We start from the raw sequence: 27,041 nt of genomic DNA on the forward strand, positions 1-27,041 counted from the left end.
ACCGAGCCACTTCAGGTCAGGTCCTTTGAACAGTGCTCGGTACGTGGTGTTTGCAGTGTGGTGGGAAACTTCCCTAATTCCAAGAAAGTTCATTTCCATTTCTGAGTCACCGAGATGAAACAGGACGCTTGGTTAAGTGACAATCTAGTGTAATTGCCGAGACACTTGGGGTGAGTTTTAGTGCATTCCTGGACAAGTAGTTGATATGCTGCTGGGGCAGAACCACTCAGGCCCGTAATTGTTGACCATTTCTATGCCAGTGTTCTGTTGCCGAGTATTTAGTCACATAGATGTAAAAACTTACAATCATAGTAACGATAGGCTTTTGTTCTGGTTTTACTGTTCATATTGAAAGGTGAATTAAAAACTGATTTAAATATTAGATCCTGATCTATATTTAGTGCTTTCTGTCTGCCAACCTCTTTGGAATTAAAGACATAAGGATTACACATTTCAGGAAGTGAAGACATCTTTAATTATAAAGTGTTCCTTTATGTGATCGTAATTGCATATGATTATGTCATTGAAATGCTAAAGGTGCTTTCCTTTAATGCGGCAATTAATTAACCCTGACTTAATGCAGAGTCCCACTAAGAGGGAAGACACTTCTTGCTAATTGCACCGTCTGAAGGCGGCAGATGGTGTGTTGCTTCGCATTTTCCCTGGGTTCTAAGTCGTACCCTGGGAATCGCGGCGCCCTGAAAGGAAAAGAGTCCAGCTTGCATGCTGGCCGCGTGCCTAAAAGCTTGGCGTTCTCTTTGTTTTAAATCAAGGTGTCAAAGAAAAGAAGATCTCTGCCTGGGACTCCCTTCACCTCTTCCTGAGTGTGGGGCCGAGGTGTGTCTCTGCAGCCGGCAGGGATCTCCTGGCTGGAAACGACTGCTCGCAGTTGGCAAAGCCACCGTCGTTTCCACTGTCCCCATCCCTGTGGCAGATTTTCTCATCTGGAGAGAAAGCGTTTATTGTGGTCTTCGAGTACATTTGGTACTTTCTGTTAGGTGTACAAGGCTCCGTGCTGAGCACTTCCTTCCCCTGTCGCTTTAAACCAGGCAACACCCCGTGAGACCCGTGCTGCCGAAGCCTCCTGCTTGTACAGATGAGAACCTGGGGCTTTGATTGAAAAACCTGCCCCCGCTCAGGCAGCCTGTGCGAGGCAGGGCCCAGATCTGAGCCCAGCTGGTGTTCGAGGGTTCCTCGCCAAAGGCGCAGGCACGTGATGCCTTCTGGGACATTCTCTTCCTTTGTACATGTGAATTCCAGGTAGGCAGTCAGGCTGCCCAGGGCTTATTATAACCTAGAAATTACAAGAACATTTGCTTTGTCGTCAAGATCTCCAGTATTTAAAATCCCAGCAGATGCTGTGTAGAATGTTGAGCCCAAGGTTTGGGGCCCAGGTGGCCACTGGGGGTTGCTTGCCAGCCTTGTCTATTTCCTCTCCTGCTGGGGCAGAGCAGGGGTCTGGCCATGGGACTTTGGAGCAGCCTCTGAGCAGCATCTGGACCTCATGGTGTGGGCAGGAGAAGCCTGTTGTCCTACTGTGTCATTGTGGGCTTGGTCACCAGAAGAGGATGCAGCATGTCTTTCCTTCCACATCCCACATGCATCCACACAAGCATGCTGACATGGCAGTTTGACTCTTCCACAGGAAGTGCTTTCAAGGGATGGGTAAGATGGAAAGTTAGATTTTTATTAGTCCATTTTGTATTGCTGTAACAAAATACCTGAGACTGATGCCTTGTAAAGAAAAAGTTTATTTAGTTCATAGTTTTAGAGAGCATGGTACTTGCTCTGGTGAGGGGCCCCCTGACTGCATCCCAACATGGAGGATGACACTGTGGTGGGAGCGCGAGTGAGAGAAAGAGATGACATGATGAGACGGGAAGCCTAAAATATTTGGGTTCAGTCTCACTCTTCTGTAACAGCCCACTCTCACAGGACCGAGGTCCCACAAGAAGATTGACCTCCCCTGAGGGCAGTCTTCCCAGTTACCTGGTACCTCACACTGAGCCAAAGCTCTTAAAGTTCCTCTGACCCAACATCGCCACACTGAGGACCGAGCTTGCAACTCACGAACTCGTGGGGGACACCTCAAGCCATAGCAGACTCTTAAAGCAGTTTAAAAAAAAGAAGAAGCAGCAGAGGGAGGAGAGGGGAAGGAAGATGAAAGGGAAGAAAGGAGGCGAGTGAAAGGGGGTGGGAGGGAGAAGTAAAGAGGGCAGGGCGAGATAGGAAAAAAGAAGGTGACGTTAGTGATGCTTTATTTTACATTTTATGGTGAACGCTTTCAATTTTGCCAGCAAGACTGATGATCTGTGTGAACTCAACTGGAGCAAACTGACATTTTCCACCTGCAGTAACGGCAGTCTTAAATGGTTCCCCCTCCAACCTGAGGGACATGATGGTGCAGGGTCCTTGTGAATGTGAAGCCCGGGCCGTGTGGGCACCCTTGGTGTCCTCAGGCTGACGCTGTCAGCTTGTCAGTGTGGTGGTCATTCTCCTCCCCCTCCCCCTCCCCCTCTTCCCCCTCCTCTCCCTCCTCCCCCTCCTCTCCCTCCTCTCCCTCCTCCTCCCCCCTTCCCTTCTTTTCCCTCCCCTCCCCATCTCCCCTTCCCCTTCCCACCTCCTCCTTCCCCACCTCCCCCTCCCCCTCTCCACTCCTCCATTTCCTCCTCCCCTCTTTCCTCCTCTCCATCATCCCTTCTCCCCTCCCCTTTCTCCTCTTTCTTCTCCCCTCCCCCTCTCTCTCCTTCCCCCTCTTTCCTCCTTTTCCTCATCTCCCTTCTCCTCCCTACTCCCCTTTCTCCTGTCCCTCCTACCCCTCCTCTTCCTCCTCCTTCCCTCTTCCTCCTCTCCCTCCTCCTCTTCCTGCCCCTCCGTTCCCCCTTCTCCTCTTCCTCCTCCTCCCCCTCCTCCTCCTTCCTCCTCTCTCTCATCCCCCTCCTCTCTCCTCTTCCCCCTCCTCCTCCTCCATCTCCCTCACACTTCCCAGAGCCTGCAAGGGACACAGGGGGTGACTCCCTAGCCCGGCAGCCAGTTCTCTTTCCCTGTCTTCTCCTTCTGTCCTTTGCTAGCTCTCATCTTTTCACTCTTGGCTGAAATGGCAATGCCTTGGTTTGTCCTAATAGGGAAGTTTCCCTGCCAGAGTTGACAAGCATGAGAATATCATTATTTTTATATGTTATATGTTATATTTTTAGCTCATTCCAGAATATTAAAAATGGGCAGAGGAGAAAACAGTGCAAGTGTGTACAGAACTGTGCCAGGTCACTGGAGGACACACGCACGCGCTCCCGAGTCGCGCTGGCCGAGCCCTTTAATCATGGTTCCAGTAACTCGCATCAGCACCCAGGTTATTATGGCGAGGTGCTCCCAGCTCAGGGCTGGCGGGCCGGGCTTGAGTCCAGCTCTGGTGGAGGTAGTTTGTCCATCTCTCTGGGTCTCAGTGAAGACTACCCCCTGGGTGGCAGGGGATTAGCTGCATTGACACCTGGGCAGTGATGAGAACAGTGACCTGGACACCCTCGGGTGACTGGCGGGTGGACAAAGCCTTAGCCGGGGTAACAAGGTGGATGATATTTTCTATCAGTAATTTGCGAAATTCAGACGAGCGTAGAGAAGAAAGTGAAAACCTTTCCGCCACCTTCCTGCACAGGTGCGCAGAGGTGGGTGCCGGGTCCTGGAACAGCGGCCATGTTCGCTTTAGAGCTTTCGGGAGCTCCTTCGTGCTTGATGCCTGCTGATGGGCACAGGTGGTTTCTCTATCGGTCGCCTCTGTTTTTATGTCAAGACTGCTGCGGAAACTCCAGAGGCATCTTCGAATTTAGCTGACCCTTCCTGCCCTCTGCATCAAGCTTCTGTGCACCTGAGCTGTCAAAGGCTCCCTGTGCCCTTAGTGCCTTTGTGGGCTGTGAATTTGGTGCCCTGGTTAGAGCCCAGCCTTCTCTGTTCCCCCAGGGGAAGTGGGGGCAGTCTCAGTGCCTCCCCCATTGCCTGGCTTGTGGGTTAAGAGAGAGGATGTGTGCAAGGCGCTCAGCACAGCGTCAGACACCCAGTAGGTCCACGCTCCACAAGAGCATGCCTGTAAGCCTGCTGCTTTATGTCACAGTCTTGTTTACACAGGTGTCCTTCTCGCAGCACCTCTCTTGTTGCCCCAGTACCTTACACAGCCTCTGGCACATATTAGCTGCTCAGTAAATGCTAAACAAAGGTGCCTATGTGTCCTACTCAGATACAGATCACTCACATCATAGAAGTTGCATCAATTTAAAAAAAAAACAAACTTGCTTCCTTTGGATGATTGGGCTGCATTAGTCAGCTCAGGCTGCTGTAACAGACTACCACAAGCTCTGGGTAGATTCAGACACCAGAAATGAATTCTCCCACAGTTCTAGAGGCTAGATGTCCAAAGTCAAGGTGTCAGCAGCAGGCTGGGCTGCTCTGACTGTCTGGAGGCTCCTTCCTTGCCTCTTCTTTGCTTCTGTGTGCCCGTCAGACTTGGACACGCCTTGGCTCGTAGCCTCCTTACTCTTTCCTCCTCTGTTGTCACATGGTGTTCTCCTTCTGTGTCTCCGTGTCTCTCCTTGTAAGGACACAGTCAATGGATGAAGACCCATCCTAATGCAGTACGAATGCATCTTAACTTGGTCACATCTGCAAAGATCCTGTTTCTAAATAGGGACACAGCCACAGGTACCAGCAGTCAGGATCTTTGGGGGCAACACACTTCCTATAACATGTACCTATTTTTCAGACACTACTGGACTTTTATTCAGATTTTCAAAATTACATAATAAAGGGAAAGCCTTAGAGATGAGGGTTCAGATTCAGGAAATTCTAAAAACTGCTTCCCAGGGTGTGAACAGCTGCTCGGCCCAACAGCAGGTGTAATGGTAGACTCAGTGACAGGTGTGACACTCAGTTCAACAGCAGGTGCATCACACTGCGCCAGCACCTGCTGTAGGTGCCCCGGGCGAGGACATGGTAGAGGAGACCAGTCCCACCTTGGAGGGAGTCAGAGTCTCTGGGAATTTGGCTGATCTGGAGCAGCAGAAGACCTTAAGAGAAGGCTGAAATGGGAAGAAAAGCCAGCTCTGCGGGATTCTGTCCTGGGTCAGCAGTGGCTGAGATCTAGTGCCAGCCTCTGCAGCTCCTCCCTCCGCCCGTGACTCTGTGGACTCCCTAACACATGCAGGTTTTGCTGCCAAAGATGACCTTCCCCAAGTGCAGCTTTTGACAAGTCCATTGGACAAACCCAGCTAGCACCGCAGAGTAGAGATGCCCGGGCCAGGAGCAGCATGCTGTATCCCCTGGGGCTGGGGACTGAAGGACCCCTGGCCAGCTGGAGGGACAGGCGGGCACAGAGGCACCTGTGGCTGTGCATTGAGGTGCAGAAGCCCGAGCTGGTGGAGAGTGAACTGAGCGTTTACTTGGAGCCTGAGCATTTCACGGTCACCACTACCACACAGCCTGATTTCCTCAGTGTCACTTTAAGTCCTGGGAGATGGGTTTGTTCATGTAGCCATGATGATTGGCAGTTTGGGGTGGGGTTGTTCTTTCCCCCTCTTAGGTTTAAACTGAGTTTTCCGGGAGGTAAACTTACTGATGTAATTATAAGAATTTCTTCCAGAGATTGTATTTATTAACAGGCTAACAACTCTATTTTTGTTGCTTAACAACAATGGGCAGGATCAGTTTTTCTATCTTTCATTTCCGGGTGAGATGGGAGACTGCCTGTAAGTGGCCCTCACAACCACCACGCACCTGTGGGCCAGATCCAAGGGGCAGGAGGGACTGCGGGGATTCATGGCATCTCTGCACTCCTTAAATAAGTTCTGGGTGGCTTTTAGCTTGCTTCTGCCTCCAGTTGGTGGACAGGGCTCTTTGTTCAGTGATTCCTTTGACAAAATCTCTCGCTCCCCTGGGGTTGTTCAGAAGCTGATGGGGGATACAGACATGCAAATCAAAAATTTCCCCTGGTGCTGGGGATGTGGCTCAGTGGTAGAGTGCTTGCCTTGCCTGGTGAGGAACTGGGTTCCATCCTCAGCACCACATAAAAATAAATAAATAAAATAAAGGTATTGCGTCCCTCTATAACTAAAAATATTTAAAGAAAAAAATTTCCCCCCCAAATCATGGGAAGTGCTATGGATATGATACCCAATCCTCCCGGGATAGGGGACAAAGCAGATGAAGGCTTCCTGAGGTTAGGACACTTGGCCTGTCTCCAGGTCTGAGAATGAATTTACCCAGCTGGGAAAAGTTGGGAAGGAATATACCCAAAGGGACAGCCTATGCCAAGGCAGGGAGTGTGAACAAGTGTGACTTTTCCAAGCGCGGAGTTTTTATTTAGGGACCCAGGAAGAAAGGAGGTTGGAATGTGAGTGGGGAGTGGAACAGGGGGTACCGCCTGCTACAGTTGGTGCTTTCCCCAGAGACCCAATGGAGGGGTGAAAGCAAGAGAGTGCCCCACGATCACATTACATATTTTAGAAATAAAAAGCTCTTCCTCTTCTTGGCATTGGCCATTGCACATCAGATCCCACTGTTCTGATCTTTTTGGCCAGTTGTCATGAATCTGTTTGTCCCCACTGGGTGAGTTGGCCCCACCTGCAGTGCCAGGGTCCTTGGGCCCTGCTCCAGAAACCCCAGGGGGGAGAGGAAGATGGTGGAGTCTGGCATCACATGAGGTGAGCAGCTGTCTTCTGTTCATGAGGAGCCAGAGACAGGCTCTCTAGGTTGCTGCAGAAAGACCTGGAAACTTAGACAATCCCACATCCTTTTCTGTCCAACAGACCATTTGTCCTGGTTGTCGGTGGTGAATGCCCCTCCCGGGGGGCGGGGGTGCTGGATGATCTGTCAGTTCCCTTCTTATCAGCAGAGGAAAGTGGTGACAGAATGAGAAATCCTGTGTCCGCGGCAGCACCAGCTTAGCCTCACAGTGTACTGGGTCTCCTTTATTAATTGGAAGAGGTTTAGAGAGAGCCGTGGAGACAAAGTCGTTGGCAACATCCTCCTGGAAGTAGAACTCCTCGCCTTCTTAACGTAATCGGGTAATTCATTATACATTGGGTGTGCGACCAGGATGAAGAACATTCGTACTAATGATAACACGTCTGAGGTCCACTGCCAAGAAGCCCAGCCCTGGTGGAATTCTTAAATCCCCAAAATAAATTTTGTGAAGATAAAAAGATATATTGTCACAGCAGAGGAAGCACAGAAGTCCAGAAAATGTTCATAGCACAGAACTTTCTAGAACACCTTTGTTAGCTGTGGAATTCCACGGAAGACCCATCTCCTGACTCCATTGTGGTGTCCTGTGCCTGTGCATGGAAGGAACTTTCTTGCCTAGCCATGGGACCAAGTGTTGAGAGCCTGTGTGTTTTGTTGGGTATCTTTTTTTTTTTTCCCCTTCATCCCATTTCAGTTGCTCAGATGGTTCAGGGAACAACAGATGGCAACTGGGCTTTTGTCTGGGGGCCAGGGGGATAGCCAGGGCCTCTCTGCAGCATTTGGCCCCAGAAGCTGCCTGAGACCTGTGGAGTGGCTGAACTGCCTCCTGGAGGTCTTCCAATCTGGTCACCTTGCCCCGGGAGATAGCAGCCGGCAGAAGGGGACCGGGCTGCAGGGGGAGGGGACCAACACTGCATGTACCTGGGGGTGCTTCCTGTCTTGCCCAGGCTTCCAAGCCAGCTTCCTGTGGCACTAAGCATTCCCCCAAATAGGGCAGTTGCTAAGGAACAAGGATGAGCCAGAGTCTTGGGAGCACCGTCAACACCGCATTGATGAGGATGCTCCTGCGCTCGGCGCTCGCTGCCAGAGCTCCTGCAGCCTGCCAAATCCACTTGCGTCAGGCTGTTGCCCAAGCCCACACCGAGTCTGCATGTGCCAGCACCAACGGTCCTGCTTCTAGGCTTTTAGCTGCAGGAAAATTGAGGGGTTGTGTAGACAAACCGACAGAACCCTCACATTCCCATCCCACCACCCCCTAGCCGCCATCTGCCAGCGGCTCCTCTGCGCAGCCTCTTCCCACCTCCTGCCTGTGCTCAGTTCCTACCCCAAATTGGTGACATAAGAAGGGAAGCTCACGTGTGTTGAGCACTCTGTTTTTGGTCAGGCACTGCGCTAGGTATTTTTACTTTTATTAACTCATTTTCTAAATCCTAACGTACCTGTCCTCATGGTCAGTAGTGGATCATGAGAGTGGGGAATCTGAGTCTCCAGGAGTTTTATAATGAATCCATGATGAAGCAGCTGACCACCAACAGCTCTCGGCCTATGAGTCTTTTTTTGTGGGGGAGGGGGTTACTGGGGATTGAACCTAGGGGCGTTTTACCACTGAGCCACAACCCCTTTTTATGTTTTATTTTGAGATAGGGTCTCACTCAGTGCTTAGGGCCTTGCTCATTTGCTGAGTCTGTCCTCGAACTTGCGAACCTCCTGCCTCAGCCTCCCAAACCGATGGGATTACAGGTCTGTGCCACTGTGCCCAGCGGCCTAGGAGTCTTACCCCTAAATTCCACACTTAGGATTATGATGCTGCAGGATCATGTTACAGGTCCCTGGGCCCAGACTGGAATGTATGCTCCTCACATTGCTGGTTTACCACCCCAAGACCCACAGAAGGGAGAGACGCCCCTCCCACATGTTTTGACTAAGACAGAGGAAGGACTGCTGGCAGGATTCTGAGCCAGCTGAGCCCTGGAGGTGCTGGTTCAAGTGGCCCCCCCCATCACCCCTGCCTCCAGGAGATGCCTCCTAAAGAAAGCCAGATTGGCACTGGGCACACTGCTGCTTGTACACCACCCCCCAGCACCCTATGTTCCCCCAATAGACTCCAAAGTCCCTTTACCCTCCAGCCCCAGTCCCACTGCCTCGGATCCTCTCCCAGCTGCCTGCCCAGCATGGCCTCTTCATCCCTTCTGCCTTTTCTGCCTGCTCCTCTCCAGGTTGCCTGTACCTCTCCAGGTTGCCTGTACTCAGTGACCACCCTGCCTGCTCTGTGTCCCCTTCCTTCTCCTGCTGTCACTCTGTCTACCTCGCTGGACCAGATACAGGTAGAATGGGTGAGGAGCCAGCAGCTGCCTGTCCTTCTGTCACAGGAATCTGTCATCTCAAGAGCAGGAAAGGACCCAGGAAACCACTCCACACTCCCTATTGCCTCTTCCTCTTGAGCGAGTGAGGACCCTAGAGGGCAGGCGATTTTTCTTTCGTTTTATTTTTATTCTTTACTTTTTGTATGTGGTGCTGGTGATTGAATCCGGAGCTTTACCACTGAGCACCATCTCTAGCCTGGGAGGCGATTTTTAAGTGAACAGGTGGCAGAGCCAGGAGAGCATACACCCAGAACACCTGTGGGCCCTCAAGCTCCCACAGGGGCTGCCAGGACCGGAGGAGGGCAGTGCAGCCACAGAGGAAGGTCACCGCAGCAACCCCCTCACCCAGCGGGGGCAATGGGAATATTTCCACGATTTACCGATGCAGACACCGTTGAGTGTTAGGAGCCAGCAGAGTCAGGGCTCGGGTCTGGTGAGAAGCAGCATCTAGCCAAAAAGTGGGAAGGGGTAGACCAGTGTCCAGTCGGAGGCTTCAGGTCCAGTGTCAGGCCAGCAAGATGGCTCTTCTCACTGGCAGCGCCTTGGGGACCACGGATGCCCAGGCAGCAAGACCAAGGAGCCCTCCCACCCACAACCTCAGGCCCACCGAATTTGGTGAGACAGTTCACACTGCAGCTCACCAGTGCCGGGAAAGAAAGAAATCTCAACCGAAACCCCCAGAAAACCTCCCCCAGGAGGCGGCGGAGTTGGCCACTTCAGAGGTGGAGTTAGAGCCCTTTATTGGCAGCACTGTATTCTTAGAAGTTCGAAGCAGGGTGTGGGTGGGTGGGTGTGAGTGTACGTGTTCCAAACTTGAGCTTTCGACAAAGGGCAGCCAGGCCCCGCCTAGCCCAGGGCCTAGGACAGCCACGTGCTTCCTTAGCATGGAGCTGGTTTCCAGGCGCTCCCAGGTCTGAGCTGCGGAGCTCCGGGCACAGGGTGGATTCACTTCAGCTGCAGCCTGTGGGCCTTCTGGAAGAGGGTGAGCTGATGGAACAGCAGCGGCTCAGGGCTCTGCTCTGGAACAGCTGGGTTCAGGCTTCAGCCCCGCTGCTTACCAGCTGTACGATCCTGGGCTGTCTTCATTTGCCAAGTGATACATAATACAGAGTAGTGTTTTTTAAACGTGAAAATGCAGCCAAGCCAAAAGAAATAGGAAAGTCATTTAAATCCTATATACATCTTATAAGATTAATTTTTTTCTTTCTTTTTTCATTTAAACATATATCTATAAAGAAAATAATTTCATTAAAATCACAGGGTCCTTCCACACAGGCTATCCTTTTTCACCTAATGTATATTTAAAGACACGAGGAAATGTGAACACTGTGCGTTTCTCTGAGATGGCGAGAAGTTTCCATTATATGGCTCTTCCTCCCTGCATCTAACTCAACCCTCTGTGGTAGAAAATGGGTTTAACCTCACTGGCCAAGAAAGAGCAGTGACCCTTGACCGCTTCATCTTTAGAACAGGGCAGCAGGGTGCATCTTGCAAGGTGTGTGCGCAGCCAGAGGAGGGTCGTTGGGAGTGCTTGCCATTTTCCTCTGTCCTTCCCACCCGTGGGCTCCCTTCTCAGAGGAGATCTATCATGATAGAGGTGGACCTGCCCTGGTGAATCCAGGGTCTGCTAGTTCAAACTCCTGGTTCTCTGTGCAGGGACCTTAGTGGCAGCATTTAGGGCTAGAGGTCTCTAGTGGCCTCCGCCAGAAGCCATAGCAGAGTCCCTGACCGCAGCTGACACCGTGAAGCCAGGCTGCTCCTCAGAGGCAGTGGACAACAGTTGTGATCAGCTGGTGTCTGATTAGTGTCTGGGCCACCTTCTAGGTCCTGGTATTACCTCTCTGCTGTAGGATGACATTGGCATCAGCGTGACTCACCTGGATAAAGCGGTTGCCCCCTGTGGGCTGCCCTCTCCTCCCCCATCCTGGAATTAGTTGGATTGTGCGACATTTTCTCCCTGGTGAATATCCAGTGCTGGCCATGTTAGGCATGAGGTACTGTAAGCCTTGCATCTATTTCTTGTCTGAACCCAATAAATAAGGCATCATGTTTCCTCAGTGTGGTTGAGGGACGTGAAGCACATGTAACTGCCTGCCCTGCCATGGATCATGTTGCCCAGAACTGTGGATAAAGCAAGTAGAATGTTCGCAGCCGCCTAAGAGGGTTCATGTTGACTATTACATTGTCATCAGGGCTGACAGAGGGTGGTGTTTGTTTTGTTTTTGCTTAAATGGAAGAGTAAAAATAATAGCAATAACAGTAATAGCTAAATGTACGTTATGAACTTAGGACGCGTGGATATATTAGGCATTCTGATACAACTTTAGGTAGATAGATTTGTTCCCATTTTACAGGTGAGGAAACTGAGGCACATGGCTAGTATGAGACAGGAGTGGTGTTTGAACTTAATCCTAGCAGCAGCCCTTGTGATATGGTCTACTGGGTGTTTATTGGAAAGGTCTCTTTCACTGTCCCTGTTACCCATCTCTACTATCAGTGTGGAGTAACAGGCCCAGGTGGCATTCGGAAGAGTTTTCTAAACAGTTTTTCCTACTTGCTGAGTGAGCTGCTGGCTTTTTTCACTTTTGAGTACAAGGTGGCAAACTTGCAAAGCTCTCAGTGTGGCCCAGCAGGGTCGTCAGAGCATGTCTAGGGGAAGCCCATCATGGGTCTGAATCTCCCTGGGGAGGAAATGGGAGACTGGGTGACAAGTCAGAGCACGAGACAGACAGATGCATGACCTTAGATCAAGATCAGGGAGCTAGGTCGGCACAGATGGACTGGCACATCCAGCAGGTATTTGCAGAGTCGATGGATGGATGAAATTACAGTTTATTAAGCTCTCAAGGGAGATGTGAGGTTGTAGGTGTGCATATGGCCTCAGCGCCTGGGAGTTTCCAGCTTTAAAACATAGTCAAAAATCATGCAGAGGTGGGGCACGGCAACCAGCCTGGTGGTGGGCCTCAGAAGGTCGCGTCTGATCTGGGGTTTTGAGCCTCTGGCTTCAGCCTTTTTTCATTTCTCCTACAGAGTTAAGGAGCCCTGTATCCAATAAACATTAGTCAACCTATTTTAATATTATCCTAACAACATCATAATTAAGCAGGTAAGTTCAATTCCAAAAGCATCTCTTCATTACTGTCTTCGGAATATAATTTTTTTTAATTACAAAACTTAATAGAAATATTCCTTATCTATCCACTATGATTGTGGAAAATATTTGAGGAAAAAATTACATCTGCACTGAACATAGACAGACTTTTATTCCTTGTTATTATTCCCTAAACCATACAGTGTAACAGCTCTGTATGCAGCATTTACATTGTATCAGGGATTGTCTAGAGATGTCTCATAATACAAGGAGCAGTGCACAGGTGATATGCAAACACCATGCTGTTGTATGTGCAGGACTTTGAGCATCTGAGGAACGGGACGACTCTATTTGGGATTATTTACATGGGCTCCTTTTTCCTCTTTGAGGGGAGGAGAAGGCCGAGTATGCTTGTGTGTTTATGTGCCTGTGCATATTTAAGCACACCCATGGACACACCTGTTCCTGCAGGTGAGCCTGTAACCTGTCAGGGCAGCAGGCAGCGCTGAGGGGAGCCAACTCTGTCTTCTGCCCTGGTAGGGCAAGATGACAGAGATCCTGTCACCGGAAGTGAGCTGGGAAGCGTTCCCTGGGGTGCCAGGGCCCCACCCCTTGAACTCTAGGCTCCTGCTTTGCCTGATGACGCTGTGGCTACCGGGATGGTGGCAGTCATTCCCCGTCTGCTTTTCTTTCACTCCTGTTGTAGAGACTGCTGCTTCGCCCTTTCCGAACCGGCCCGCCCTTGCTGCCTTTGGCTGACCTGCGGCGGGCGGGGAGACTTGGCCCTGGTAGCCAGTGCACACTTCATGGGAGATTACCAAGAGGCTGGTCCCACGCGTAAAGGAGGCAGATGTGCAGCCCTCTCTCTCAAACCGCACTGAGAGTCCCTTGGTCTAGCTGGACACACACCAGATCTGTCAAGTTGCTAGGCAGCCAGAAGCAACAAATACTTGTGAGGCTGGGATGGAAGGGGTGAAAACCAGACTTTTTCTAAAGGTCTTCATCACTTGACATAATAAGAACCCTACCCAAGCACTTTGGCATCCTGGGCTAACTTGCGTCACCCTCCGTCGTGGCCAAGTGCTCAGGAATCAGGATGCCTGGGTGCCCTCTGTCTTCCCCAAGTGGCTGCTTGTAACCATGCATAATTTATACTCCTGCAGCCTTGGTTTGCTCATCTCTCAAATGGGCATAATAAGGTTCCAGTCTCCCAGAGAGTTAAATGAAATGTTGGACATCAGCTTCTTAGAGCAGAGCCTGGCAGATAATCCGTGCTTAGCAGCTGCTAGCTGTTGTTATTGCTTGTGCTGTGAGCTTTCTCAGCAGGCTGTCTGTCTTGGAAAGACACTTCCCTTTGGAAACCACAGAGGCCTTCCAACATACATGCCCCACCTTCCCTACATTCCCAGGGTCTGTCCAGGAAGATAAGTAAAAAGAAGCTATCATTTCAGCTGCCAGGACACACACCTCCGCCCACCTCCTTCCTCATTCCCCAGCCACAGGCATCCTCACTGATGTGACAGGACTTTCCTTACCAGCTGCTGTCATGGGAGCAGACATCCCTGGGGCTGCGCGACCTCTGTAGTCTGTCTGAGCCTACTGTCCTCCTACCCAGGTCCAATCTCAGCCTTCAGCCCCTGCGGAGGCTTTCAAGTGTTTTGGGAGCCACCCGCCCTGCTTATTTCCAAAGGCCATGCTTCTTCCTTCTGGCCAGCTCATTACATCGGCTCCACGCCCATCGCCACATGAACTTGCTCTGGAAACCCTCCCTGCAGAGCAGTAGCTCCTGACGTGGACCCTTCCCTTCCCTTGTCTCATCTCCTTATCTGCAGAGTCAGGGTGAGCTCATGGCAGCAGTCACCATCCAGCTGGAGAAGGCTCACTGCCTTCCACTTAAGTGTGTAAAATTCTTTGTGTTCTTTCTTAAAAACAACTTTATTGAGATATAATTCATCTGCCATACAGTTCACTCATTTCAAGTATAGAGTTCAGTGGTTTTGACTGTTGTGAATTGTGCATCCATCACCATAATCAATTTAGAACATCTTCATCACCCCAAACAAAAACCCCCATGCCCTTTAAGCCATACTCCCCCATTCCTTCATTCCTCTGAGCCCTAGGTAATCATGATCTACTTTATGACTATGGATTTTGCTATTCTGAGCATTTAAGTAGAATTGTAATATATGACCTTTATAATTATTTAGTATCTTCTTTCATTTAGCATAATGAATCCTCAGTCATATAACATGCATTGATACTCTGTTCCTTTTTGTGACTGAATAATATTCCATAGATATACCACATTCATTTATTCAGTTGGCAGTCATGTGGGATATTTGTCATATCCTTTAACTTGGATTTCTAACTTTTTTCAGTACTGGGGATTGAATCCAGGGGTGTTTACCACTGAGCTACATCCCCAGCCCTTTTATTTTTTGTTTTGAGATTGGGGCTCACTAAGTTGCTGAGAGTCTCACTGAATAGTTGAAGCTGGCCTCAAACTTGCAAATCCTCCTGTTTCAGCCTCCAGAGTCACTGGTATTACAGGTGTGCACCACCACACTCAGCTTCCTACCATTTTTTGACAAGGAGAGACTTTAAAATCATTCTTATCATAGCCCTTAATTATCTCTTAGTTTGCTCATGAATATAATCCCTCCTCCAGACATGTTCTGAGCCTGTAAGAAAATGAAAGTGTTTTTGTTTTAAACAATTATATTCGCTAAAAGAAAGAATTCAGATGTATAGTTTCTCTTTTGCTTTCTTCTGTATAATTATTTAGGCTCAAAAAACTCAATTTAGATGAGGGTTCAAACTGGCTGAGGAAAAAATAGAGTGTTTCCCTAGAGAGGAAAATATTATGAGTAAAACAAAAAATACCCCAGAATTCTTGCAGAGGAAGCCACTCCAGGCCCGCATGCCTACTTTATAATAGGAAGCGACTCTGGGTCAGGTGGGGTCTGGGTCGCCCGTGTCTAATCTCTTCCTGCTGGGAGCCGGTGTTCCTGGCACGTTCTCTCCCCAGGCTGCTGCTGAGCTCTGCAGAGCTGCCAGCTGGGCCCAGGTGGAACTTCTCAGTTCCCTGGTTCTCTGACGGTGTCCCAGTCTGAGTGTGAGCTTGAGGTCAGCTGGAACTGTGGGATCGAGTGGGGTAGGTAGCAGGCCAGGGCCAGGATGCGGGGACCACGCAGCTTCGAATTCTGTCCCGTGTGTCCCTTGAAGAGGACAAACCTCCTGCGTGCTGGTGCTGGGCCAGGCGTCATGGGACGCAAGGGAGTGGGATTTCCTGTCCCTCCCTTAGACACCTGCCCCAAGGAGTTCTTCCTTGAAAATCTCGGTGGAGTGGTAAATGCGCCTTTCTCTCTTTCACTCAAGGGAGGGAAAGGCAGATCAGATGCCACAATGTAGCAAGAGGGCAGGCGAGACCCCAGCAGGCTTATATCAAACCATATTTGGGAAAGAAATAAACTTAATTCAATCTCATTTCTCCATGAGGATTGAACCCAGGGCCTCACACGTGCTAGGCAAGCGCTCTGCCACTGAGCCCCAACCCCAGCCCCTCCTTGGGGCTGTTCGATGCTCTCCTCCATATTTGTAGGGAATGTGAAGACTCAGGCTTTAGAACCAGTAGATCTTAGTGGTTTGGGGCAGATGAGTCCCTGTCTGGGAGCTTGTGATGTCTTGGAGGTGGAAGGGTGATACCTCACACCCTCCAAGAAGGCTGTGACCCTAGTGGCCTGCACATGGGATGGCTGGCACAGCAGGGCAGTCCATAGGAGCTGCTTCTAAAGCTCTTTTTCCCCAGATGATTTTATTTTTTCTCAAACTGGTACCCAAGTTTCAGGAGGAACAGTTTATAAGAAAACATTCAGAGTCCTTTCCCCATAGAATTGCACTAGCTCTTTGTGCTGGAGGGACGCCATCTTTGTCCCCCCGACCCCCAGCACCAGGATCCCTTGAGTGAACCACAGAGTGGGGCACACAGCAAGCATCTGATAAGATGTGAAATCTGGGAAGTCTGCAGGGAATTCACCTGTCGATTTAATGAATCTCAAACAGTACAGCCTTTACTACTAATAGCTCTAAACTTCGCAGCAATTGTTGTTTTATGTTTATATCCTAATGTTTGAGGGTTCATAAACAGAAGAGCCAGAAGCAGATACGAGAAACTTAGAACACTATAGGAATGTCACAGATATCCAAGTAGGCGATTGGTGTTTCCTCCAGGGGCAACAATGGCTCTGACTTAAGAAAGCATGGCAGCGTTTGGTGATGCCTTCCCTTCCCGTACAGCTCTTTTCTCCATTACCATCTCACCCCATTCTCTCGACTTCCAGTAAGATAGTGCCACATCACAGCTCTGCAGAGGTGCCTCCCACCTCCCTGCTGGGTGGCTGTGCAGTTAAGTGGGCTAAGCTTATTTCCTAATTATTTGGGGGGGGTACCAGGGATTGAACCCAGGGGCACCTGACCACTGAGCCACATCCCTGCCCTGTTTTGTATTTTATTTAGAGACAGGGTCTCACTGAGTTGCTTAGCACCTCACTGTTACTGAGGCTGGCTTTGAACTCACGATCCTCCGGCCTCAGCCTCCCGGGCGGCTGGGATTACAGGTGTGCGCCACCTTGCCTGGCTCATCTCCTGATTTTTCATCCATTTACTTTTCACAGTGCTGGAGTGGAACCCGGGGTCTCACACGTGCTAGGCAAGCACTCCCACACGGGCACATCCCCAGCCCTCCTAGAGTTTAAAACGGGGATACTAACGCCTTCCTCTGGGATCGCTCTTTGTATTATATGAGATTAGGTATGAACAGTCCTGTAGTAAGTGCCTATTAAATAGCCACTGTTACTGTATTATTGGGAATAGTCATCCTCACTTTCGAGACGAGGAACCACACATGGTGGTTTGGAGAGGTTGGCAGAACGGGAAAGATGGTCCAGTCCTTCGGCCTCTGACGTCTCCTGTCCTCCTCCTTAGCCGACATGTGCTCATCAGGGGTGTCTGGGTGTGTCCGTGGGCAACATTGGCCACGACAGTGTGCCCCTGTGCCGTGTCTCAGGTGCACTCAGGTTTTAAATGTCTACTTTTATATTCGCAGAACATCATCAAGAAGGTGATTGGGCAGAAGTTTGTGTACAAGTTCGTCTCTTTCCCAGAGATCCTGAAAATGGATCCTCACGCGGTGGAGATCAGCCGGGAGAGCCTTTTGCTGCAGGACAGTGACTGTAAGGTCCCTCCCGAGGGCCGCGAGGCCCACAAGCACGGCTTGTCCGCCCTCAAAAGCACAAGCCGCAACGAATACATCCACTCAGGCCTGTACTCGTCCTTCACCATTAACTCCCTGCAGAACCCCCCAGAGACCTTCAAGGCCATCAAGACAGAGAAGCTGGAGGATTCGCCCGAGGACAGTCCCCCGGTGGAAGAAGTCAGGACTGTGATCAGGTTTGTGACCAATAAAACCGAGAAGCACATCACCAGGCCGGTGGTGTCCCTGCCTTCCACGCCCGAGGCTGCGGCAGCGTCCGCCTTCCTGGCCTCCTCTGTCTCAGCCAAGATCTCCTCTTTAATGTTGCCAAATGCTGCCAGCATCTCATCAGCCTCGCCCTCCTCCTCTCGGTCCCCATCCCTGTCTCCCAACTCACCGCTCCCGTCTGAACACAGAAGCCTCTTCCTGGAGGCTGCCTGCCATGACTCGGATTCCCTGGAGCCCTTGAACCTGTCGTCAGGCTCCAAGACCAAGTCTCCATCTCTTCCCCCAAAGGGCAAAAAGCCCAAAGGCTTGGAAATCTCTGCGCCCCCACTGGTGCTCTCAGGCACCGATCTTGGCTCCATCGCCCTCAACAGCCCAGCCCTGCCCTCGGGATCCCTCACCCCAGCCTTCTTCACTGCACAGGTAAGAGCTTTTCCTGAGGTCCCGGCCACACACAGACTCACGGCTTAGCAAATGGAGAAAGGGCAAGCAAAGCCACTTCCCTCCCTCCTTTGAGAGAGAATCCCAGAGCCGGTGTCTGGGAGCCACTGTGTAATGGGAAGGGAAGGTGCTTTTCTACCCTGAGGCTGAGGCTCACACACTAGAAAAGGAGTAGTATATGGACGACAGAGGGATGCCTGATTGGGTTCTTGCTTTTAGTAGTCTAAAGTGTCCAACAGGTGGAACATGCACACTGGCCGTCAAGGCAGATGTACGGAATGATTTCCCATGGAAAATTGAGGGGGCAGATTTCTACTTCAGGAGCCTTTGGGCCTGGGGGACTTAGTAGCCATTTTTCCTGTTAATAAGAAAGTCCGTGTTCACGGATACCATCGTTGCATTTGTGAGTGTTGATCTCTCTCATGTTGGTCTCTAATAAGAAACGCAAGGCCTACCTTGAGCAGGAGTCGATTGTTGGAAGCACTGGGGAGAGGAGTGCACAGTGGGGCACGGACATCCTGGTTGCAGTTAACCTGGGAGAAGGCAGCCTTTTCCTTTAAAGAAAACATCAGCCAACTGGATTTCTACTTCCCCTTGAACACTGGCAGTTTGGTGGCTGAGTTTGAGTACTGCTTTGGGGGTCACCAACCCTGGATCCCCATGGATTCGGTTCCTGGCCTCCCGGCTTCCTAGGAGTGGGACCCTACACGATTTTTCTCTAAGTGAAATGGATTACCATGAGGAGGAGCTGGTAGTGGCCCTGCTTCGTGAGCTAGCTCCCGCTAACCCGTGGATGCTCCTGTCCTGGCGCTCTGTGGCCCGTGGTGGGGGCCTGTGTGAGCTGAGTAGTTGTCCACAGGTCGTCCCTGGTGGCAGCAGCAGCGGATGTGGCGTCTGCCCAGGCCCTCTCCTGCACACTTGTCTCACGTTGCTGGCTTCCCTAGCAGCCCCATGGTGTAGATGCCACCGCCGGGCTGAGGTGAGCGGAAGTGGTGACGCCCTTGTCCAGCATCACCCACTAGGAGGTGGAAGTGTATGTGTGTGCCCTGAAGTGAAATGCTCTTCCGACCCTGGGGGCGAAGCCAGCTGTCCCATCCCGGCAATCTATGGGAGTCTGCAGAGCAGCTTGAAAGCACCTCCTGGCCACTTCCCTCCTGGCTCCCCACAGCTTTGCTCATAACTCAAGCTTATACGAGAGCTGGAAATACTGGTTCTGCCCTGAGGCGGGGTCCTGGCCTCACTGGCAGGTTGGAGGGCGTGGTCCTAAACCAGGCCTCCTTCAACAAAGTGAGAGCCCTGGCAGGGAGGGCCTGCTGCTTACCTGCTCCCGTGGCAGCTCAGGGAAGGAACTAGGGAAGCAGCCCAGGTGGACCACCCAGCCGACTCCTTCCCTGGCCTTTGTGTTTGCAGCTGTAAGGCTGAGAGGGTCTAGAGCCAGGCCAGGCCATGGATTCCAGTGTCTCATTCTCTCAGCCTGTACCACCATGCCCGCCCCGTCTGAGGAGGTCAGCTGAGGTTCGCCCTGGGGTTTTAGACTTGTGTGCTGTGAACACAGGGATAGCTCCCCATGGTGGGGCTGGCTGTGGAGAGGAGGGAGAGGGGGATCTCAGGGGTGCAGGCACATTAATGGACACAGCGCAGTTTGAAGGGACAGCACTCACTGTTGCGGCCCAAGCAGGGAGGAGAGTGTGTGAAAGGCAGACTGTCATGAAGGACCCTGGCAGCTGCAGCTGGGAGCCAGCGCTGGGTCAGGAATGTTGAGTTAGTGCCAGGAAGTCCAGAAATTAGGCCAGGGCTTCCCAAGGAATGGAGGCAAAGGTGGGGAGAGTGGAAGCAGGACCCAGGCTGAGGCTGGGCCTCCAATTCCCAGGGGAGGCATGAGGTAGTGTTGGAAACCACGTAGAACTAAAGGAGTCACCTGCTGCTTTGAGGAGGGTGCAGGTAGCAGAGCCGCTGGACCCCAACCCCACCTTGAAGTTCCTTGAGGCTCTGCACCTGGTGAGGCTGTGGGTGGCCGACAGGGAGGGAGAGAGGCAGAGACAGGGCAGGACCCAGCCATGTGGTATCCAAAGCTGAACTCTGCCTGGTTACCTGAGATCAGAAAGGCTGTTCATGGGTTTTCTTTTGACTTGATGAGCTTGGGTCCTTTATATAATTAGGGCAGCTTGAAGTCAGTGTAAGTCCTGGATCCTTAGAGGAGCCCTCCCGACACACTGCTCCCAGGGGTATCCCAGAAACTGGTCCCGCTGCCCTTAGCTCTCCCTCTGGGGGGCAGTCAGAAGCAACAGGACAGTCGCAAAGCTGGGCATCCTGTTCATCCCCCTGGGCCTCGGCCTGAAGTCCGTTCCCCAATGGCTTACCTCCAACCTTAGCACCTTCTGCCCATCACAAAAACTCTCCTTTCTTCCGGGGCTCATGCTGGGTGCAGTCTGTGGGCACGTGGCATTTGGTGATCCATGGGAACCTCCTGTAAACTTTTCCCAAGAGTTAGCTTTTGAAGAGAAGAAACTTGATGCCATTCAGGGTTGATCATGTCCAGCTAGAAACATGGCTGGAAGAAGGGTGGAGGAGCCTAGGCCTCGCTGTGGCATGTGGGTACAGTTCTCTGCAGGGACCTTATGGAACCACATGCCTCGTGTCGGCCCAAATACAGATGTGAAACTGGGATTCAGCACAGTGTGCGTAAGGAATCAGCCTCATTCCGCTGCTCCCCCAACCACGGCTTGCTTCAGAAATATCTGGTGCATCATCTGGTAGCTATTCAAAGTGCAGTCGAGATTACTCTTGGTTTTGAGTTTGTAATGAAGATTATTAATGTAGATAGGGCAATCAGCCAAAGCCTCTTCAAACATGGGATTACCAAAGGCTGAAAAACTTAAACACAAAAGCCAACTAGGTACCATGGAGCAATGACCTCAGAGCTCAGCTACCGAGGTCATAGTTGAGGGTTGGTGAAAAGCAAGGCTGATGTCTCTGTTGGCACAGGTCCTGAAACTGAGACGGGGGATGAGCCAGGATGTGAAGCCCTCCTGGTCCCTGGCCAGGCACCCTGGTAGCCAAAGAGGTGCCAGCTGGAACTTCTGATTCAGTCTTTTGTATCATCCCTCCCTCTTCTTACCGTCTGCCTTTTTGTTCAGTTTCTCCCACATCATATCTTAACAAGGTGAAGTTAACTCAGAACCCAAGGCTGGTACGTTTCATTTCCCCTCATGTATGCCAAGAGCCGTGTTAATCTCACTTGTGCTGTGTTAAGATGCTGAACTCAGATATGTGGGGCAGCGGCATGCCTTCACCATCGGGCATGCCCCGGGATGTTTTATTAGCAGTGGCCCAGGATTAGCACTAATGGAGTAGAGACAGTCTACTGAGGTCTGAAATGCTAAAACCCCCTTCCTTTGCTACTGGTGGGCAAAACAACTGTGAGCCAAAGTCAGCAAGTGGGAATTTGGAGCAGCATGGATGTGGGTGGTGAGGAGCAGTCAGGGAAAAGGGCAGCCTGTCCCTGGGTAGGGGCCTCCCCTCCCTAGCCTACGGATCTGGGCTTTGCTGCTCATCTTACTGTCTCTTTTGCCACTGTTATCAAAAGGGGAAAGTTGGTTTTTCCCTCCCCAGGGGACCGCGTTCTTCCTACCCTACAGCACTTCCCCAGCTCAGCCTGAGCTCTCTCCACAGCCAGAGGGCGGAGGAGGTCCCTGCAGGAAGGAGCTCTCTGCAGGGCCGGTGTCGCTCCAGGAGAAGGGTCTTGACGTCTCCAGCTCTGGATTGCATGGACAACCTTTGATTGATTGATTGATTGATTGATTGATTGATTGATTGATTGATTTTTTAATTCCTGAGGTGGAAGTCATGGATTCTCTTGGCATCTGTTATGTTTAATAAGACATCAATAGACATCTCGATTTCTTTTTTCCACCCTGGGCTCTGGGCTCTGCCTCCTCGCCCCTCTCCTTGCCTCTTCTGTCCGTCCTTCCTGATTCTACTGCCTTATCCTGTTTTTTCTCCTCCAACTTTCTATTATCTACTCTAGACCCGTATGAGCTTCTCCATTTGTCCCCTTTTTCTTAAGATCAGTGCCTCACAAACTTCTGTGGGAAGTTTGGATAAAGTTCTTAAAACCATGTTTTAATTTGAATCAAGTAGGTTTCTAGAGACTCACAGTCCCCTTTGAGATTTTGTTTTTTAATACTGAGGTGGTGGTCATGGATTCTCTTGGCATCAGTGTTAATATAAGATTCGAGATGTTTGTGCAGCCTGCTCAATAGACATTTTTTTCTCCTTCAGTTTCCCACAACCTGATTTACTAGTTTCCTAAATTACCAATCATCAGCAAATAGTTCTTGCTTAGCAGCTCATCCATATCCTCTTTAGTTGATCAGGTTAACAGATGCCTACCATTTTTATTTAATTCATTTGGGAGATAATCCCTGAAGCCCTAGGCACTTGTAACTACCTGAGGATACGGAGGACAGCAAGATAGACACAGGTCTGTTCTCAGGGGCTTACTGTCCAACAGGTAAAGAATATGGGACAATATATAATTTAGGGTGGTGTAAATTTATGGGGACCCTGAAAACTGAGGAATTCAGATTTGTTTCGACAGGAAATTAACAGTTTCAAATGAATCAAAAATTCCTTATCAGAATTGATCAACAAATAATTGTTGAGTGTCCATTTTTTGCAAGACATAGAAAAGACACCAGAAGTACAAGAGTCTGTTTTGATGGCCTTAGGACCTATCATAACGAGGCACGTACATGCAAGATAGCACATGGCAAGAATCAAATATACCATGCAGAGAAGCGCCTCGGCTCAAAGACACGGATCAATAGTCCCTGGTAGGCACCCATAACTTAGCTCAAGTAGCTTAATATAGCATCTCAGATGCAACACAGAGGCATACCGAGGCACACAAGGAACACTAAGAAGAAGGCATTAACTTCACTGGAGGAAGGACTTTGTGGAGGGGTGTGATTGCGCCTGGACTAGGATCAGGAGGAATTTTTCTGGTAGACAGGGTGAGGAGAGCCTGTGGGCAGGAGCAGCTAGGGGCAAGGCACACGGATGTGAACTAGCTTTGTGCATGGGGGAGGTGCAGCAGCTCAGTAAGATGAGAGAATAAATCAAAAGGGAAGGGGAGTGGCGGGAAATAAGGAGGTGGCCAATGCCGAGGGGGCACACGCCGACACTGTTTTAGAAATCACCTGATGGCATGGACCGGGAAGGGGGAGGCCGGATCCAGTTAGGGTGCTAGAGTATTACTGCAGGTGAGAGGCAGCGAGGACGTGAGGCTGTGCACAGGGGGACAGGGTCAGAGGAGATGGGTCTGAGAGACTCAGGGAATGCTATGGACAGGACATGGGGCCTAACTTGGGGGTGGGAGAAAGCCGGAAGTTGAGTATGAAGACGGTGAGGGACAGAGTCAGCTCCTGGGTAAAGAGTCAAGAGTTCATTTGGAGCCATGTTGGGTTTGAGGAGGCTGTAGGACATTTGGGTGGAAATATCCAGCTGGAGCCGGAGCGAAGGAGAGTTTGGGGCTGAAGAGAAATTAGGGAGTCATCAATATGTGAGGGGCGGTTAAAACGATGGAAATGGGTAAGGTCACTCTTGGAGAGGGTCTGGAGCCCAGGGAACTAGGGGCTGGGTGGCCAGGAAGCTGCGGGATGAGTGTTGAGAGACTAGTAGGTCGGAACTCCGTGGCTCTCGGTATGTTAGTGGGCTCAGGATACATCAGGCAAAGCGATGCTCACACAGGGACGTTAGGGAGTATCTGAAACCAGATTAAGGGGGAACCTAGAACTGATGCTAAGCATGCTGCCTTTTTTTCTCCCCGAAACTGTGACTTTTGAATGAATATGCCATTTTAAGGTAACAATTTGGTGGCAGTGTGCAGAACCGATGGGGAAGGGGGACCTGAGACAGGTGGCCTGGGTTAGGTAGTCGCGTAGGATACCTTCTGTAGAGTGATAGGACTGAACGCAGAAGGAATGGAAAGGAGGGGTACCTGGGAGTGTGGATTCCAGGAAGGCTCCAGAGGCCCTGGGGTTATGCATCTTGGCAACTGGGACATGGGGTAGTGGACGGGGCCATGAGTGGAGCGACCTTGTTTCTGGCACCTGAAACATACTTGTACTCTCAGCCAGTGTTCGAGGAGGGGATAAATGGTACAGTTGACAGAAAACAAAGAGTTTTAAGAAGCAGTGGATGTAGAAAGATGATGATGAGCTCAGGTTTGAAGATGGGCATTGCAAGCGGAGGTGGCAGTGAAGAGTGAAAGGACGGGATGGGACACGGCCAGGGTTGCAGATGGCTTCAACCCATCAAGTATCGAGGGGCTGAACACTTCAGGAGGAAGAAAGATGAGCAAATACCTTTTAAAGACTACAGAAAGAGGGAGCAGAAAGATATGCAAATTACCAGAAGATGAGGCAGCACATGCTAAATGTTAAGGAAAAAAGTGGTTACGCTGTGTTCTAAAGATACAACAGGGAGAGAGAGCCCATCTGGTCGAGGGAAGATGAGGAAAGTCTCCTTTGAGGAGGTGGCATTTTGATAGGCAAAGGGAGGGAGGAGTAGAAAAGAGGGCATTGGAGGGCATGATCCAGGCAAAGGGCTGTGGGCAAGGGCCCAGCTGGCACAGGCCCAGGTGGGCATCTCTGGACAAGGCCAACTCACCTTGTTTGGCGAACGTGTGGGCTTTTTAGTTGACTCAGTTATGCTAAGTAGAAAATTGAGTGGAGACAAAAAGGGAGATCTTGGCAGGAGGGTCCTTCCCCTTGCAAGTTAATGCCCAGGCGCTTCCGTCCCTGGCAGCCTAGGGGATCAGGAGCTCCCTGTGGCCACTTGTTAAAAGAAGCATTTGGGGTGGAGGAAGAGAAAGCATAGGTTTTGCTTGTGGCTTCTTTCTTTAGTGCTTTCCCTCAGTCACCTGTGCCTGCCCGGCTCCGCAAGCATGCAGAGAGATGGTAAAGGCTCACGCTGCTCCAGAGATTACTTAGGGCAGGATTTACAGGAACTTTCCTTTAAAAAAAAAAAAAAGCCAAATAGCTCTTTAAGGCCACAGGGTCTTTAGGGAGAATAGGGATGCGTGGGAGGAGTGGGTGATGTCATTTCACAGTGTTTATTTGCATACATTATAGAAGGCATTTCAAACCTATCCAACAAGGCAGTGGATTCCCTTGGAAACCAATGTGCAAATATCTTACGTCCAGACAGTTATGAGTACCCATTTTAGACTACAGAAATATAAATTCTAAATCTTAAGTATCACCTAAAGGATTAGAAAGTAATAGGTCTGTATTTCTGACCTTGAGAGAAATGTAGCTGTTTTGTGCTTTTTTAAAAACTGTCCCCCCTTTTTTTTTTTGTACTGGGCATTGAACCCAGGGGCACTTTACCACTGAGAGCTACATTCCTTGTTCATTATTATAATAATTATTATCATTATTATTAGTATTGAGACAGGGTCTCATTAAATTGCTTAGGGCCCTTGTAAATTTCTGAGGTTGGCCTCAATCTTGTGATCCTCCTGTCTCAGCCTCCCAGGTCACTGAGATTACAGTCATGTGTACCACCCTGCCAGGCTGAAGACTGTCTTTTTAGGCTTTGAGAAGCTTTCATTGATGGATAAACCAGGAGGCCCTAAATACTCTGGTTATTAAATGTTAATGTAATATACTGTGGTTGGCACCTGGCTCTGGAGTAAAATGCAAATACTAGTTCTCTGGTCACCTGAGCCTGTGGATTTGAGCCTGAAAGCACAGCTAACTCAGTTTTGTCCGTCTGTTTCAGAGCATTAAGTACTTTTCAATGTACAGTTGAGAATTTCACCCACAGATGAAATACATTTAGTAAGGTCCACTTTTAATTACTGATCCATTTATTCATTCATACACATTTACTAAGCCCTGGGTGTGATTATAGTCACTACAGCTTGCTCAACGTTCCTGTGTGCTGGACACATACTAAGAGGTTCAGATGGATCATCTTATTTAATCTTCCCAGCAACCTTGTAATGTAGGTATTTTTTATTCTCCCCTCCCCTTTTTACAGATGTGGAAGTTGAGGCACAGAGAGGTTAGGTAGCTTGCCTGAGGTTTCCTAGCTGGTATGGTTCTGAGATTGGAACCCTGGCAGAGCTCACGCTGAGCTGTTAATTCTCAGCAGTTTGGCCAGATGGTCCTGGCATACTTGCAAAACTGCCTTGACTAAAACAAATGAGGAGCTTATTCAAAACATGTATTTATCCTAGTAACCTCGTAGGTCATTGAATATGTAGGAAATGCCAGAGTCAAATAATTTGGTATAAACTTGTTTACCTTTCAGCACCGCATGGTTTGAAGACCTTTAGATGTTTGTCTCTGTTCCACTGAACAGAGCAGACCTTTCAATTCAGGTTTAAGCCCGAATGCTCTTGATAATTAATGAAGCTGCCGAGGCCAATTCTAGGGAAAAATAACACGTTAGCGTCCAGTGTGATGCAGTCTGAAACGCTGGCGCCTTTGCTGTGGTTCTTACACAAAGCACTGTATTGACACCACAGATCCACAGAGGGACTTCTAGTCACCAGAGGTGCAAAACCACCCTGGGCTGGGGAGTTTGCCGCTGCTGAGAATAAAAGCCCTGCAGATTTACCAGCCAGAGAAGGCTGTTTCTTGTCCTCTTTCTGGCTTGTGGGCCAGGACTCCTGCTGCCCATGTGAAAGCAGATGCCAGCGTGGCTCTCCTGAGAGACTCAAGAGTGTTGGCTCTACATCCAACCTGACAAGAATCGCCCCGCACGCCCTCACCATTGCCAGGGTAATGGATTCTCACCAATTCCACTTCCAGAGTGAAATCTGGAAAACCCAGCTCAGAGCTTTTTAAGCAGTCACAGGGTATTTTAACAGCAGATTCTAAGCTATTAAAGGGCTGGTCAATAATGGAAGGTGTGAGGAAATAATTTT

The 27,041-nt window shown here is 50.2% G+C and overlaps 1 protein-coding gene across 1 annotated transcript in view; it reads left to right on the top strand.

Moving 5' to 3' along the window:
- ELK3 (ETS transcription factor ELK3) overlaps positions 1-27,041 on the top strand; it is a 61,432-nt gene that overhangs the window by 26,275 nt on the left and 8,116 nt on the right. Inside the window, exon 3 of the mRNA XM_079142876.1 lies at positions 17,288-18,082. Coding sequence (XP_078999002.1) covers positions 17,288-18,082 — 795 coding nt within the window. The remainder of the gene's footprint in view (positions 1-17,287; positions 18,083-27,041) is intronic.

This window comes from Sciurus vulgaris (assembly GCF_902686455.1).
Source record: "Sciurus vulgaris genome assembly, chromosome: 5".
NCBI lineage: Eukaryota > Metazoa > Chordata > Mammalia > Rodentia > Sciuridae > Sciurus > Sciurus vulgaris.